The 15,937-nt window shown below is 35.8% G+C and overlaps 1 protein-coding gene across 1 annotated transcript in view; it reads right to left on the bottom strand.

Moving 5' to 3' along the window:
* The window catches only part of ERP44 (endoplasmic reticulum protein 44), a 92,321-nt gene that overhangs the window by 58,590 nt on the left and 17,794 nt on the right, over positions 1-15,937 (bottom strand). Inside the window, exon 2 of the mRNA XM_060014432.1 lies at positions 1,020-1,092. Coding sequence (XP_059870415.1) covers positions 1,020-1,092 — 73 coding nt within the window. The remainder of the gene's footprint in view (positions 1-1,019; positions 1,093-15,937) is intronic.

Below are 15,937 nucleotides of genomic sequence, written 5' to 3'. Positions count from 1 at the left end.
TGATTTGCAAGTTTCAATTCTCTTTTTCCTTTGTTTACCTTCAAAACACTTTTTCTTTACTTGCTACTTACTCTAAAGCAGTGTGGTTCACAAACTGTGATCCCTGGGACCAGAAGCACCTGCATCATGCTGGAACTTGTAGAAATGGAAATTCTTAGGTGGGGTCTAGCAATTTCTATCAGAAACTGGGGGCAGGTCTAGCAATACTGACAATAAGTCCTCCAGGTGACACTGATACAGGCTAAAGTTTATAGCACCCTTTCTCTAAAGAGATACCATAATATGGGAACAGACTTTCTAGCATTTAAAACCAGTTCCAAGAACACGAAACAATATATGATGGTCAATGAATAACTCCTTTTAACTCTTACTATTTTTAGTTTTGCTTAAACCAGTGGGTGAAATGGAATGCTTAAAAAAAAAAAAAAAGACATCATTTATCCACACTACATTTTCTTAAAACTCCTAAGTTGTGATTTTTCTATCACCCACATCTTCACCTTCCCTCTACTACTTTTAAAAACAAGAAACGTTTCCCCCCAAGTTAACTGTATCTACAATCACATTGTCAGCAAACAAGCAAAACAATTATTGAACTTAATTGGACCAATGACAAAAGAGATCAGAGTAGGTGATTTAGTTAAAAGCTAAAAAAAAGACAAAAAAAAAAATTGTAGGCTGGGTCCTAAGGTCATTGACATGTAATACTGCACAGTGGAAACTGCTGGCCTCTAAGCAACAAAATACTCTGAATTGTTAAGAGTGGTATTCATGACAAGGCAAAGAAACAAAACAAGACTAAAAGTTTACTTGTAACACAGGAAAGTAGACTTACGCATTTTAAGAAACTTTACTAAAAACTAAAACCAAAAGTGCTTAGTTAATTCCCTATACCATGGAATTAATCAGAATGCTGGCTCCTCAATTGTTCTAGATAAATGAGATTTTATTTTGTTTTTGTATATAAACTAACTCTTTAGAGAGAAGAAAGTATACTTTAAAAATATCAAGGTACTTACTTAAAATGTCATCTATATTCTCTGTATCAAGACTTGTTATTTCAGTTGTTACAGGGGTAAGAACCCAAGTTACCTAGAAATTTAAAAAATGTGAAATTAATAAATGTTTCCACAAAAGGCAAATAATGCTGAAAGTCTAAAAAGAAAAAGAAAATTTATGAATTAAGTTGGTTCCACTATTTAAAAAATTATCCATCAGTTGGTTTTAATCTTTATTATCTATTCTAACCCTTCACAAGATCAGTGAAGTAGAAGTATAATTTCTCAAGCCTAGAAACTGGTTCAATAGATTTCCTATACTTCTAAATACATAAAAGAGATTGTTTCCAAACAATTTTCAAAATTAAAAATGTACTCACTGTTTTAAATTAATATTCTCAACAACTTTACCTCTGGTGCCACAAGAAAAATTTTGCCAGATAATTAACAGTTTTGAAAGAATATAAAACCAAAGCTAAGTTTGCTGATTCTATCCCACTATGTCTCTAAGACAGAACAAAATAATAAAAAGAACAGTTCAAGAAAGACTTTTCAAATTGTTATCCAAAAGCCCTTCTTGCCTGGTCTTCACTTACAGGTGGTTACGATGTGTTAGGTGAGAGGTTATTAAAAAGAGAGTTAAGAGCAGTAAAGTGCATCCACTTTAACGTGTCTAAAACACTAAGTTCAAGTTTATCAAAACCTTAGTTTTTCTTAGTGTTCAAAGAAAATCTCAGCTTGCCATCTGCAAAACAAAGAAAAGGCACGATTTTAAACTAAACTAACAACTGCTTACTTATTTTAAAAAGTAATATTTAGTGTATTTTATTTTTAGGTTCCATCTTTAATACATTATGTGTTTTTTTGTGGGTTTTTGTTTTTTCTGCACTCAGAAAGTTTATTGTCTAATGGAGAAACAAGCATTAAGTTACAAAAACAAAATCAAATAAATCGTGTATTGTCTCTAATACAGTAAGTAGTTTGATAATATCTAATACAATGAGTGAAAGAGAGATGTTTCACCATCGTATTTGGTGGGACTGGTGAACAAGGCCATGAAAAATAAAATCAAGCAAGGAATGAATACATACAAAATCAGCATAGAGGATAAAGGTAGAAACTAAGTATTTAACTTCAAAAAGAGACACACATCTGCTTTGGCAGCAAGCTATAAGGAAAGATTTGAAACTTACATTTGGCCCAAAAGCATAAACAGGATTACCCATGTTGATGTTGCTATTTGTTTTTTTAAATTCTTATTGGACTATAGTTGATTTACAATGTTGTGTTAGCTTCAGGTGTACAGCAAAGTGAATCAGTTATACATATACATATATTCACTCTTTTTTAGATTCTTTTTCCATATAGGTCATTTCAGAGTACTGACTAGAGTTATGCAGTAGGTCCTTATTAGTTATCTATTTTTTCTTTTCTCCCTCTTTTTTTTTGGCTGTAGCACGCAGGATCTTAGTTCCCCCACCAGGGATAGAACCCATGCCCCCTGCAGTGGAAGTGTGGCATCCTAACCACTGAACCACCAGGAAATTCCCTAGGTTTCTATTTTGTATATAGTAGTGTGTATATGTCAATCCCAATCTCCCAATTTATCCCCCACTATCCGGTAACCATAAGTTTGTTTTCTACATCTGTGACTCTATTTCTGTTTTGTAAATAAGTTCATTTGTACCATTTTTTTTGTTCCACATATAAGCAATATCACATGATATTTGTCTTTCTCTGTCTGACTTACTTCACTCAGTATGACAATCTCTAGGTCCATCCATGTTGCTGCAAATGGCATTATTTTGTTCTTTTTATGGCTGAGTAATATTCCATTGTATGTATGTACCACATCTTCTTTATTCATTCCTCTGTTGATGGACATCTAGGTTGCACCCATTTGATGCCTGGACAGTTTTTTGTTCAATCCCGTTTATATATGGAAATCCATTTGCTGAACCACTGCTCTTTATCAAGTGACAATTAACATTAGGCCCTGATCAAGGTACTGAAGACACTCCTCTGCCCACTCATTTCATGGACACTTTTGGTACTCACAACAGTTACAACTCAAAATTTTATAATTCACCAACAATTCAATTTCTGAATAGTATAAAGAGACATGTTGATGCTGGTAGGTAAATAAGCCCAGCTAATTATTTGAAATATTTCTATAAATTCATTCTTTTCTTAGAAAAAACCTAAGAATAATACCAGTCTTATTTTCAAGTTACCATAATAGTGTAGCCAATAGCTGACATTATTTCTGTTAGCAACCAGTAAATTATACTCTCCTAAAAGTAAGCTAGATAACTTAAAATCCCTGAATATTTTACATCTATAACTAATTTCATTATTTTCAATACCTCAAAGATCAGACTTCCCTCACTAGTCATTACTTACTACCCATACCTCAATTAACAGATCCTTCCCACATCAGTGTATGACCAGCTCTAGACAACTATATAAACTTTCAGAAGATAAACTGAAGCGTATTAAAATGTTTAAGGGTTTATATGAGCAGAAATCGATTTGAAGCACACAGCATCCAATGTAGCAGATAGAAAGGAGCTCCAAGGAGCTGTACAAAATATCAGACTTTTATAGGCAGAGGGGAGCGGGAACAAGGACGTTATACTAGGCAAAAAAATTGGATTGGTTATTGGAAAGTTAATTTCCTTTAGAGGATGGCAGGGGTCTATCTGGCAGATTACCTAACACGTGCTGATCAGGAGACTCCTGACTGACTGCTTTAGATTCCATTTCTGGAAGAGCCTAAACTGTAAATTAAGCCTCAGTTTGGTGATGTGGGGCTTAGCATAAGCAACTCCATTTGGGGCCTGTTGTCTTGTTTCTAACAATTATATTGATAAAGGAAGATTTTAGAGTAGATCATATGCTGAAGTAAAATTCAAGAAGACCACGTAAAAATAAAGCAACGTCATTATCAAACTCAAGTCATTAAATAACTTGACAGTCATTTACAGTGTCTGCTAGGTACTGAGGGCACAAATGCATAAGGCATAGCATGCATACTCTATCTCAAGGAGTAGTGGTGGTGGTGGTGGTAAGGAGGGGAGAAAAAAGTGATAAATACAGATATGATCGTGGCCTTCAGCTGTATAATCCAAGGAAGCCCATTTTTGAAGAGTTACTTACTGCCTATCAAAATACATGTTTCCAGAGAAGTATATTCTAAATTTAATTGCTTTTTACATATTAGATAATGACAAAAATGAGGCACAATCAATTTGGCTGTATTAAACATAACCATTATGTAAGAAACATTGTGCTAATAAGCATGCAACTGGTAAGAAGGATTCTGTTAACAGCTGTGTTTAAGAGGGCCCAAAGCAAGAAAACTGTCTCTGACCCAATAATCTCTCCTCCCTGTAGGGTGTAAAAGAGGCAGTTTATCATTAACATTTCTATTAATATGCAGTATGAAGGGAAAGACAGGTTGTTTATTTGAATTGTTAGCAAGCTCCACTAGTCTGACAAATCGTTTCTTTTCATGTCAGCCCCGGGCAGAAACAATATTCTCCTGGGGAAACACCTTTATGTGTCAAATGCTACAGTGCTTAAGTAAAATAAAGACAAGTAGCTCTAAACCAGGAAGGGAGGAGGGAAATCATTTAATTTTTAAATTTAAACTTGAAGTAAACTTTTAATTTTTTTTTTTAAAGAAACAACAAAAACCTACACAGAAATTTTCCGTAGATCCTAATAGTCATGGAGAATTTAGCCTTTAATGACGGAATATTACAACATATGTAAATATACAGACATAAACTTATGAAGTATTTTACAAACTGGTCACTCGCTTCAGTTCATTAGCTCATTTTTTTGCCAAGAAAACCAAGAAGCATCTCCAATAATCTTCTATAATTCATTAGATAATTCCTTCCACATGCATTTACTGTACAAAATATTAAACATTTCAGTCTGAGATATGTCTACATATGATCTTATATAAAAGGCACATAGTAAATGGTAAACACTGCACCCAAATTCATTAAAAAATAAATAAATAAAGTGAAAGGCTAGCTTTAAATAGGAGCTTCTTCAGACTCAGCAGATATAGAGAACAAACTAGTGGTTACCAGTGGTGGGGCTGGGGGGTAGGCAGGGCAATATAGGGGTCGGGGAGTGGGAGGTACAAGCTATTGGGTGTAAGATAGGCTCAAGTATGTACTGTACAACACAGGGAATATACCCAGTATTTTGTAGTAACTGTAAATGGAAAGTAACCTTTAAAATTGTATAAATTTTTTTTTAATTTAATAAATAAATAGGAGCTTCTTTAGCAAGTAAGTATATTTTCTTCCATTAGATGGTTTTTAAACATTGAGATATCTTTGGGAACTAAAAAAGCTTTCCTTTCCTTTAATTTCCCTGTATCCTTCATGACCACCTAACTGGCTGGTGATGCCAGTGCACTAGCTGTATTTCCACAGCATTTTTTAAGCCACCCAGTAGCCAGTTGCTTTTCCCAAAATATGCCCCACAATTTTTCTGCTTCCTTCTCTTTGCATACATGGTCTCCTCTATGTGGAATGTCCTCTTCTCCACTACTGCATAATCAGTCCTTCAAGGATTGATCCCCTCTCCCATGATGCTTTATCTGGTTTTCCTGGTAGAAAATGCCTTTTCTTTCCCAAAAGCCCACCTACTCCATGAGGATAGAAAAAGGAAAAATGTAGGTTAGGGAAGTGGGAGTTACTGCAAAATCAAAATTCTCTCTAAATTAGACATCAGTTTGAAACAAGATACAATGAAAAGTCGGTTACATGATTTTAAAAAAAAGTATTTTAGAAATAAATCTTGGGAAGATTTTTTACTATGCACTCTCTCTCAATGTTAGGTCGAACTTTAATTGTTACAATATTAACACATAAACATGCTATAATACGAACACATACAAAATGCTCTGGCATTCACTGCTAAGTCCCAGTGCTATTCCTCTTTTGAAAAAAACATCAGTTGAACAAAACACCAACCTAACAGGATCTTTAGAAGTACGAACTAAAATCAATAATAACACATATTGGAAGCGAGTTGTTAAAGCTCTCAGCATAATTTTTAAAATAAATAAATACATTTTCCTAGTACATTAAGACCATTCGAGTAGTTACCATTTGAATATACCCTTAAAGGGGAGTACTATGACACTCTCTGAATCGATATCTCCCTTCAATCCAACCTGCCCACAGAGTCCAGACTAGTCTTTTCCAATGCTGCTTTGCATATATCGATTCCTCTGCCCCTAAAAAAACTCCAAGTGTTTTTCACTGTCTACAGTATAAAAGCCTAGCTCCTTAGCCTGCATTTAGGATCACTCACAAACTAGCCCGCACTTGCCTTCCTAAATCACATGGTACTTGCTCCCCATCCATAGTCTATACTCCAACTTACAAGAACTATAGTTAGAGTAACCATACTTTCTAGTTGGCCATATACTCTAGCTTGCTTGAGACAAACCCAGGATATGCCTGCTGCCCTGGAATATTACTAATAGCACCACTCTCTTTCAAAAGGGTCCCAGTTTGGGCAGTAAATTATATATATGGTCACCCTATTTGCAGTAGACTCTTGGCAACTGAGAGGAACCATAACAATCTCTTCACAAATTCTAACTTATTAATAAGCATATAGTGTCCTCCCATATAACATGCGGTAAAATGAGAATGGGATGAGAATGAATAGAGAAAAATAAAGATGGACCAAGATATGAATGCTAAGTTAAACCAATCACTAGCCTCAGTCATTGACTTGAAACATTAGGCTCTTAGGAAGGGAATAAAATCAGTAACTCAGAAAAATTACTACATGACCCTTCAAGGGTCACTCACAAATGGTCCAAATCCTCTAAGTTACAAATCCAAGAATGCAAGGGGTCTTAGTACTTGCAATTCCTAAAATGTATCATCTTAGTCTCGTGCCTCCATACTTGGCTCATGTAGTTTCCTCTGCTTGAAACAGCTAGGAAAGCTTATCTAGTTTTCAAGACCCAATTCAAATGCTATCTTTTCTATGAAGCCTTTCCTGATGGTCCCAGACAAGAGTGATTAATTTCTCTCTCCTCTGAACCTCCAGAGCACTTTCTTAGGGTGTTAACATATTATTTTTCACACAGATTATTTGTGCCATCTTACCTCCTCTAGGAGACTCTGAGTACCTTGAAAGTAGAGACTGTTCCTTATTCAATTTTGTACCCCGCATATCACCTACTACAGTACCCTACCAGTACACAATGAGCACTCAAAGATGTACTAAGTGAATGAATGGGTGGATTATGGTAATACACTAAGAATTTAGAGGGAGGGTGTTAGAAGTAAGAAATAGGGGAAAGGGGTTCAGAAATGGGAATAGTCCTCCCATATAAATAAAAATAAATATAAATAGTCCTCCCATATAAATAAAAATAAATATTTTTAACATGTTTGAGGAAAATAAGGTTATCAAATAGGAATAAAGTCTGCATTAAAATTTGTTTTTAATAATGTAATGATGAAAAGCGCAATACTAGGTGATGATTCATAGACTCAGATTTAGAGGGAATCTCAGAAGTGATCTTCCCACCCACTGCAGAAACCCCTCTATATTGCTGTCTAAGAGCCGTCACGAATCCCCAGCAATACCTTCTTCCAGTTCCCCAAGCTATTCCTTGGTATGACTTCCAGACACTTCAGCACATAGAACACCCTCACTTAAAAATAGCCATGCTACGTTAGTGGATAAAAATCCAATACGTCTTGTATTGTTCCATTGTAAGGTTGTTAATTCAGTCATGAAAATAAATGATTTCCGACTTTCAGGACCAGAAGCTAATAAAGTACCAGGAAGAAGAGGTTATTAAATATTATTTGATAGTAAGATTTACAGTCACAAAAGCATTTGCTAGGCCTTACTTTAAGTGTTTTATTAGAATATCTTAGTATAAATAAGTTTAGAAAACAGAAAGTCGGTGAGTTTGTTTTAAAACTGAATACTTAAAACCTTGCATTCAAATGGTGATCCCTGAACCAGCAGCACTGGCATCACCTAGGAGTCTGTGAGAAATGCAGGCCCCACCCCAGATCTACTGAAATGGAATCTCCATTTTTATAAGATCCCCAAGTGATTCCTATGCATATTAAGTACCACTGCCTTAGAGAACAAAACTCTTGACTCTACAAGCATGTAAATTCATTTTAAACCTTGTACAATGTTTTTGGTCCTCAAATATTAATACAGTAATACTCATTCGTGAGAATTCTGTATTGAGATGCGTAATACTGTGATTTTAGAAAAATGTGGAATCTAAAATCTCATTAGAATCTACATTGATGTTAATTTTTCAAAGTATACTGCCTTCTGCTTGAATAGATATTTCTACACGAAAATTATTGGCAAAAAATAGAAGCTTCAATAGAGGATGTTTCCTTCCCTACAGCATTACTGTTCTCAACTGCCATTACGTCTGCTAGGAGTTCTGCAGTAACAGCTTAGTGTATTTTTGCTAAATCTATCATTTACCTGCCTTTCTGCTGGGAGATTCTCAAAGCCCTTTACAAACTATGTCTCTTCTATAGCAACAAATAAGTAATGTACCAGGCAACAGCTCCCTTCTATTTCTAATCCAGATTGACAAATCAGCCTCCCACCTGAAGTCCCAATGCCATGGGACCCAGGCAGCTTCTCCTCCCTGGGGCCACTACTCTCACTCTCAGTTTTGCATTAAGCTGGCAGGCAGCAGAAACATAGAGGTCTGCAGTTAGCTGCAAGGAGCTAAGAGATATGAAAGGTCCCCAGAGAAAGGCTGACAGGCACTGTATTGAAGCTGAGTATCAATCAAGGCACATCTCACTGTTAGTATTCCCAGAAGCATTATAATGAACCAGAAGTTCAAAGAGAGGGGAAAAATAGGACTAAGTATAGAATAGCACTGGAAAGCCACTTTAACCCTTAAATTGCTCAGTGATACAACCTTCCTATAATATCAGGGCAACCCATTTTGGACAAGTCAGAACCAATCTGCTTTTATAAAGAAACATTAAAACAGTCACAACCTTCTTCATTAAATAACTCAAAATATGGTGGGCACAGACATGTTTGGGAAAACAAATTCTATGCAAAAACAAATAATTCAAATATGAATAATATAACCCCTAAAATCAAATTCTGCCAGTAAAAACAACCATAGAAAATAAAAAGAAAAAAATTGTTGCAATTCATTCTTTTTCTTGCATATTAGTTATTAATCATGCATGGATTTCCATTAAAAATTGATGTCGTCTGTGTTTTGTTCTTCACTGTATTCTAAAAATGGGATGAATTAATTTACCTGGAATAGACAGTGCACTTCTCCGACCTTCAGGAAAGAACGCTCTTATTACAAAAAGTTCTTCACAACTGGGAATGAGCTTCTCAATGTGTGGAAAGGATTTTTCTGTTAAAACGATCATCTCACTAAAACCCAGACCTAGCAATGAAAGTACTAACAAAGCATAGGAACTGGGAGAAAATTCAAGATGAGAATTGTTTTCTTCTTTTTCTGAACACCCTCTGGGACCCAGGGCTACGGGGGGGCGGAGGGGGGAGTATGTGTGAGACAATGTTCCATTCATCACTGTCTCCCGATTAGTACCCAGCACTGGATCTTGTGAGTAACAGTCCAGAACAAACATTCATACATATATGCCAAGAGAAAATTATGACTGCCCGCCTTGTGCTACACTGTAATTCTTCCCCAGGGTGCCTGATGAAAGAAAGTTCCCTTAAGAGAGTCTACAAACATGTTGATACATGCATTCTTTTGTTAGGTCATTCCACAAATCTTTCACTGAGTCATTTATTACATGCTAGGCACTGTCCTAGGCACTGGGGAAAGGGGTGTGAATAACATTATATAGATATTTATATTACACCTGGCAAGATCATCAAACTTAACAATTTCGGTTTCATATTAAAAAAGAGAAAGAGAAGATTCTCTCTCAAGTATTTTAATTTAAGAGTCACCATAATTCCTGCAAAGTCATGATCTATTCCCAAAACATAACTGCTGGGCACTGAACAATGAGAATTACACAGTATGTCATACTCCCTTTTTGCGTAGGTTTCAAGACTCCTTGAGTTAATCTTAATGTGGAACAACTGCATCAACACTGTCACTGAACAATCTTAACACCACTGAAAGTGGGACAACTACATATTATCGCTTCTTTTTTCTTTCTTCCTGTTTTCTTGGGATATGATTGACATACAGCACTGTGTAAGTGTTAGGCATACAGCATAATCACTGGATGTATACACTCATGAAATGATTACCACAGTAAGTTTAGTAAACATCCATCATCTCATGTAGAAACAAAATAAAAGAAAAATATATATTTTCCTGTGATGAGAACGCTTAGGATTTACTTTCATTACAACTTTCATATAGCATTCAGCAGTGTTAATTATATACTAATGCTTCTTGATAGGATGCAATAGGAAATAAAAAGCACCACTTATTAAGTAAACTTAACCCCCCAAAACTGAACCTGACCACAATCTAATCAAGCCCAAGAACTAGTGTATAGGAAACAATGAATACAGAGGAACATGTAAAATGACACCATGAAGATGCAAGAAGCTATGCCAAAATAAAGGGAATTTTATAGGAAAAATGACAGCCTATCTTCATTTGGGCTCCCGTCAGAAGTGGATCCCTGAGACAAGTGGTAAAGTACAAGCAGTTTATTTGGGAGAAAAAGGAAGGACCCATAGAAAAATGGGGAAGTAGGATGGGAAAGACAGCGAATATATAATATAACATAGTGAAATAAATACCAATGTTTTCACTTATGTAATTTAAATTCTTGAACTCTCTTATTTACCAGATTCTGCTGGTAGCATATGCATTTCTACAATGCAGAATATGAATATGAAGGAAATATCTCCTACATATGTCAAAGAATGCTTTTATTTCACTATTAAACATGTGAACTTGACTTTTTTTTGGTGAGTCAACAGCCTTCAATGAAAAACTGTTCTTCAGTGAAACCTCTGGTTTCCTACTTTCTACATTTATTTAGTTCTGGAATGAACTCGGGCTTTCTAGTTTCTTATTCTTCAGTACTATGTTCTAGGGTAAAAATATTTTTATTACCAAATCCAAGGATGATTCCATTATTATATAGGCCTAATGTATTAATCCACCGCTTACTTTAAAAACATGTTTCCTTAATAATTGTCCTGTTACTTCTAACCAAACCAATTCTAAACGTCAATCAGAAGTAGTCCTCGAAAGGCCATATACTTTTTTTTTTAATTTTTTATTTATTTATTTTTGGTTGCATTGGGTCTTCATTGCTGTGCGCGGGCTTCCTCTAGTTGCATCGAGTGGGGGACTACTCTTTGTTGCGGTGTGCGGGCTTCTCATTGCAGTGACTTCTCTTGTTGTGGAGCACGGGCTCTAGGCATGCGGGCTTCAGTAGTTGTGGCACGCAGGCTCAGTAGTTTGGGCTCGAGGGCTCAAGAGTACAGGCTCAGTAGTTGTAGCACACAGGCTTAGTTGCTCCATGGCATGTGGGATCCTGGACCAGGGAATTGAACCCATGTCCCCTGCATTGGCAGGCAGATTCTTAACCACTGTACCACCAGGGAAGCCCTGAAAGGGCATATACTGCTGAGACATCTAAACTAATTAAATAACCATTAGAAGAGAGACTCTTTAATGCTGCCTCATATGCCACATACTGTTTTAATTAACTTTGTAAAGCAAATGGGTTTGTCTTTCCCTCATTTGGTCTAAAACTCCCCCAGAGATGATCGCAAAGCTTTCATATATATTAAGGGTCATTATCTCATGACCTCCATCACTACCATGTACTATGTGTCTACCAAAATATTAATCAGGAAATGACCATGGTTTGCTAAAAGGAAATCTGAATTTAGGAATCTATCTCCTTTGTGCATTTTTGTCTCCCTTTTCTTAACTGCCATGAGATAGAGGTAAAGAAAGAAGGAAAAAGCATTGGCATAATTAGGAATTACAAACATTAGAAATGAATGAGGGGACATCACTACAGATCTCATGGACATTAAAAGGATAATCAAGGAATATTAACAACAACTCTATGCCCACAAATATGATAACCTAGATGAAATGGACCAATTCCTCAAATGACACAACCTACCAAAACTCACACAAGAAGAAACAGACTATCTAAATAGACCTATGCCTATTAAAGAAATTGAATCAATAATTAATAACCTTCCAAAACAGAAAGCACCAGGCACAGATGGGTTCACTGGTGAATTTTACCAAACATTTAAGGAAGAAATACCTATTCTCTACAATCTCTTTCAGAAGACAGAAGCAGAGGGAATATTTCCTAACACATTCTATGAAGCCAGTATTACCTTAATACCAAAACCAGACAAAAACATTGCTGGAAAATAAAACTACAAACCAATATCTCTCATGAACATAGATGCAAAAATCCTCCAAAAGATATCAGTAAATCGAATCTAACAGCGAACAGAAACAATTATATACCATGACCAAGTGGGATTTACTCCAGGTATGCAAGGCCAGTTCAACATTTGAAAATCATTTAATGTAATCCATCACATCAATGAGCTAAAGAAGAAAAGTCATATGATCATATCAATACATGCAGAAAATGCATTTGACAAAATCCAACACCTACTCATGATAAAAACTCTCAGTAAACTAGGAATAGAGGGGAACTTCTACAACTTGTTAGTGAACATACAAAAAGCTTACAGCTAACATCATACTTAATGGTGAAAAACTTGAAGCATTTCCAAGGCAAGGATGTCTCCTCACACCATTGTTTTTCAAGATCATACTGGATATCCTACCTAATATGATAAGATAAGAAAGGGAAATAAAACATGCAGACTGGGAAGGAAAAAATAAAACTGTCTTTGTTTGCAGATGACATGATAATCTATGTAGAAATTCAAAACAAATGACAAAAAAACTGCTGGAACAAATAAACGATTATAGCAAGGCTGCAGAATACAATGTTGATATACAAAAGTTAGTTGCTTTCCTAAATCAATAAACAAGATAAATATGAAATTCAAGATACAGCATCACATTAGCACCCCCCATAATGAAACACTTAGTATAAATCTAACAAAATATGTACAAGATCTATATGAGGAAAATTTCAAAATTCTGATGAACAAAATCAAGGAAGAACCAAATACATGGAGAGTTATTCCATGTTCATGTACAGGAAAACTCAAAATTGTCGAGAGGTCAATTCTTCCCAACTTGATCTACAGAGTTAATGCAAACCCAATCAAATTCCCAGCAAGTTATTTTATGGATATTGAGAAAATAATTCTAAAGTTTATACACAAAGGCAAAAGATCCAGAATAGCCAACATAACATTGAAGGACAAGAACAAAATCGGAGGACTGACACCACAGATTCACGACTAACTATAATGCCACAGTAATCAAGACAGTGTGGTATTGGCAAAAGATCAATGGAAATACACAAATAGATCAATGGAAAAGAATAGACAGCCCAGAGATAGACCCAGATAAATAGAACCAACTGATCTTTGATGAAGGAACAAAGTCAATACAATGGAGAAAAGACAGCGTTTTCAACAATGGTGCTGTAACAAACTGGACATGCAAAAAAATGAATGTAGACACAGACCACACACCTTTCACAAAAAATAACTCAAAATAGATCACTGACCTAAATGTAAAACACAAAACTATAAAACTCCTAGAAGATAACATAGGAGAAAATCTAGATGACCTTAGGTTTGGTGATGACTTTTTAGATACAACAGCAAAGGCATGATCCATGAAAGAATGAATTGATAAGCTGGACATCATTAAAATTAAAATTTTCTGCTCTGCAAAAATTTTATTTTACTTTACTATTTTTTAGTAAAACTTTATTTTGCCAATGAAGTGTAGTTTTTATACTGTTTTATTCATTTACTTGGTAGAGACTCCACAATGTTTAATGAACAAAGGGATTAAACAAGTAACTTTAAAATTCTTCCATGTTTAGACATTCTACAATTCTTTGAGACCTCAAGAGAAGCCCAACTACTTAAAGTTGGGAGAGGACATGAATGACATTTACTTTGCTGTTAGAAGGCATTTTCTGAAATCTTTGCTTGGGGACTAGAACTCAAATTATGACAGTGAAAAGGATCACTTTTAAATAGAAAAAACATATAATTCATCAAACAGCAATAATTCTAGAGACCTCCCACCCCCAAAAAGACTTGAGAAGAACACTTGGCCTGCCTTAGGACAAACTAGCAAGTAAAAAAGTGACAAATCAATTCACAATCAGATTAAAAGAATGAATCACCATTGGATTCATTTAAAAAGAGAGAAAAAGGCAAGTTTCAATCAACCGAAGTTCACATTCTCTATCCTTGCAGGAAGGAGTATAATTTTCCTATTTATCGTAATTAAAATGAACACAGCAGTTCCGATGAACATTTTGTTTTCAGTAATTCAAAACAATAAAGCTTTCGGATAAAGCATCTATGTAGGCTAGATAGTCTTCTAAATAGAACTCTCTCAGTAGTCAAAGAAATAACCAAATGTGAAGGCCACAAAAATATATTTTGTAATTTTGAATTTTGTTTTCAACATCACGAGATGCAAAGAGAGCGCTGAAAAACGGGTCTATAAACTACAAAGATTACTCAGCTATAAATTGTAAGTATTATTTTTTAACTTCTTACCATTACCTTTGTCAATTCCTCAATTCCCATCAGCCTCTCCGGCCTCTATTTTATTAGGTCAAAATAGTACTTATTTAGAATTACAAAGTGAAGGGGGCACTATTTTATGAATAGTGATTGAATAATACCCTCCCCCCCTACCTCATGCAGGACTCTCTTTGACAGCATCCTTGGCAGAATGACCATTCAGCCTTCAACTGGACACTAGCTATTATAGAGAACTCACAGGACGAACCAATACACTTTAAAGTGGAAAGTTTTACCTTACTGGGCTGAACATCTACTCACCTTTACCTTCTACACATTCATCACAACTCTATCATGTACAGCTCACCAGGAACACATCCACGTGCTCTCCCACAAGCTCACCGAAGTCCTTCGATGAGAACCTATGGGGATGGAAGCACTGAACCAGGTAGGGCCTGCAGGGAATAAAAGGCATATTCTGTCCTTCAAGAGATTCATGACCATGCATGAAAAGTTAGCCTACCAAGATGTATGACACAAGTACTGTAAGGCTTACAGAAAAATTTAGAGAGAGGGCAGAAAAAAGGCAGAGAATGCTGTATCAGTTAAATGAGCAGAGTAGTTTCTATAGATGAAGTAAGTGAAGAGAAAGCCTAGCTAAGGAAGTTCATGTAGTGCAGCAGTGGGAGATGAAGCTGGAAGGTTAGGTTGGGGCCAGAATGTTAAGGAAAAAGCCAAGGTGTTAGCAGAGTTAAGTATAATACCCTTGAAAGCCAGATAGAAGAACTGATATCTGCTGTAGCAGAAAGTAAGAAGCCATGGGAGACTTCTCAGTAACGGGGGAGCACTAACCTTTAAGTCTTGAAATTACTGTGCTCCTCCCTTTACTGGGGAGAAGTAAGACTATACAGCTAAGACTGAAATGGTAATACAAGGAAGGAAGGGAAACAAGGCCCTGGACTGAGGTGGGGAGATTTGGAGAAATTTTCAAAAGAAAGACAAATGGGTCATGGTGACAAACTAAAGGGCTGCAAAAGTCAATGAGCCAAAGCTATAAACCTAGGTGACTAGAGGAACTGAAAGGAGAGTAAGACTATTTTAGAGAAAGAATTACTATGCAATCATTGATCTACTTCAATTTCACTAGTTATATGCCTTGCCCAGTCAATGAGAAAACAGCTGACAGAAGATGAATTGCCTTCTACCAACTAGCAGAAAGTCTGGAAACTGTATTTGACTACTTT

The sequence above is a fragment of the Delphinus delphis genome, chromosome 6 (assembly GCF_949987515.2).
Source record: "Delphinus delphis chromosome 6, mDelDel1.2, whole genome shotgun sequence".
In the NCBI taxonomy this organism is placed as follows: Eukaryota; Metazoa; Chordata; class Mammalia; order Artiodactyla; family Delphinidae; genus Delphinus; species Delphinus delphis.
The sequence above is the reverse complement of the archived record's forward strand: the minus strand, read 5'-3'. Positions and strand labels throughout refer to the sequence as shown.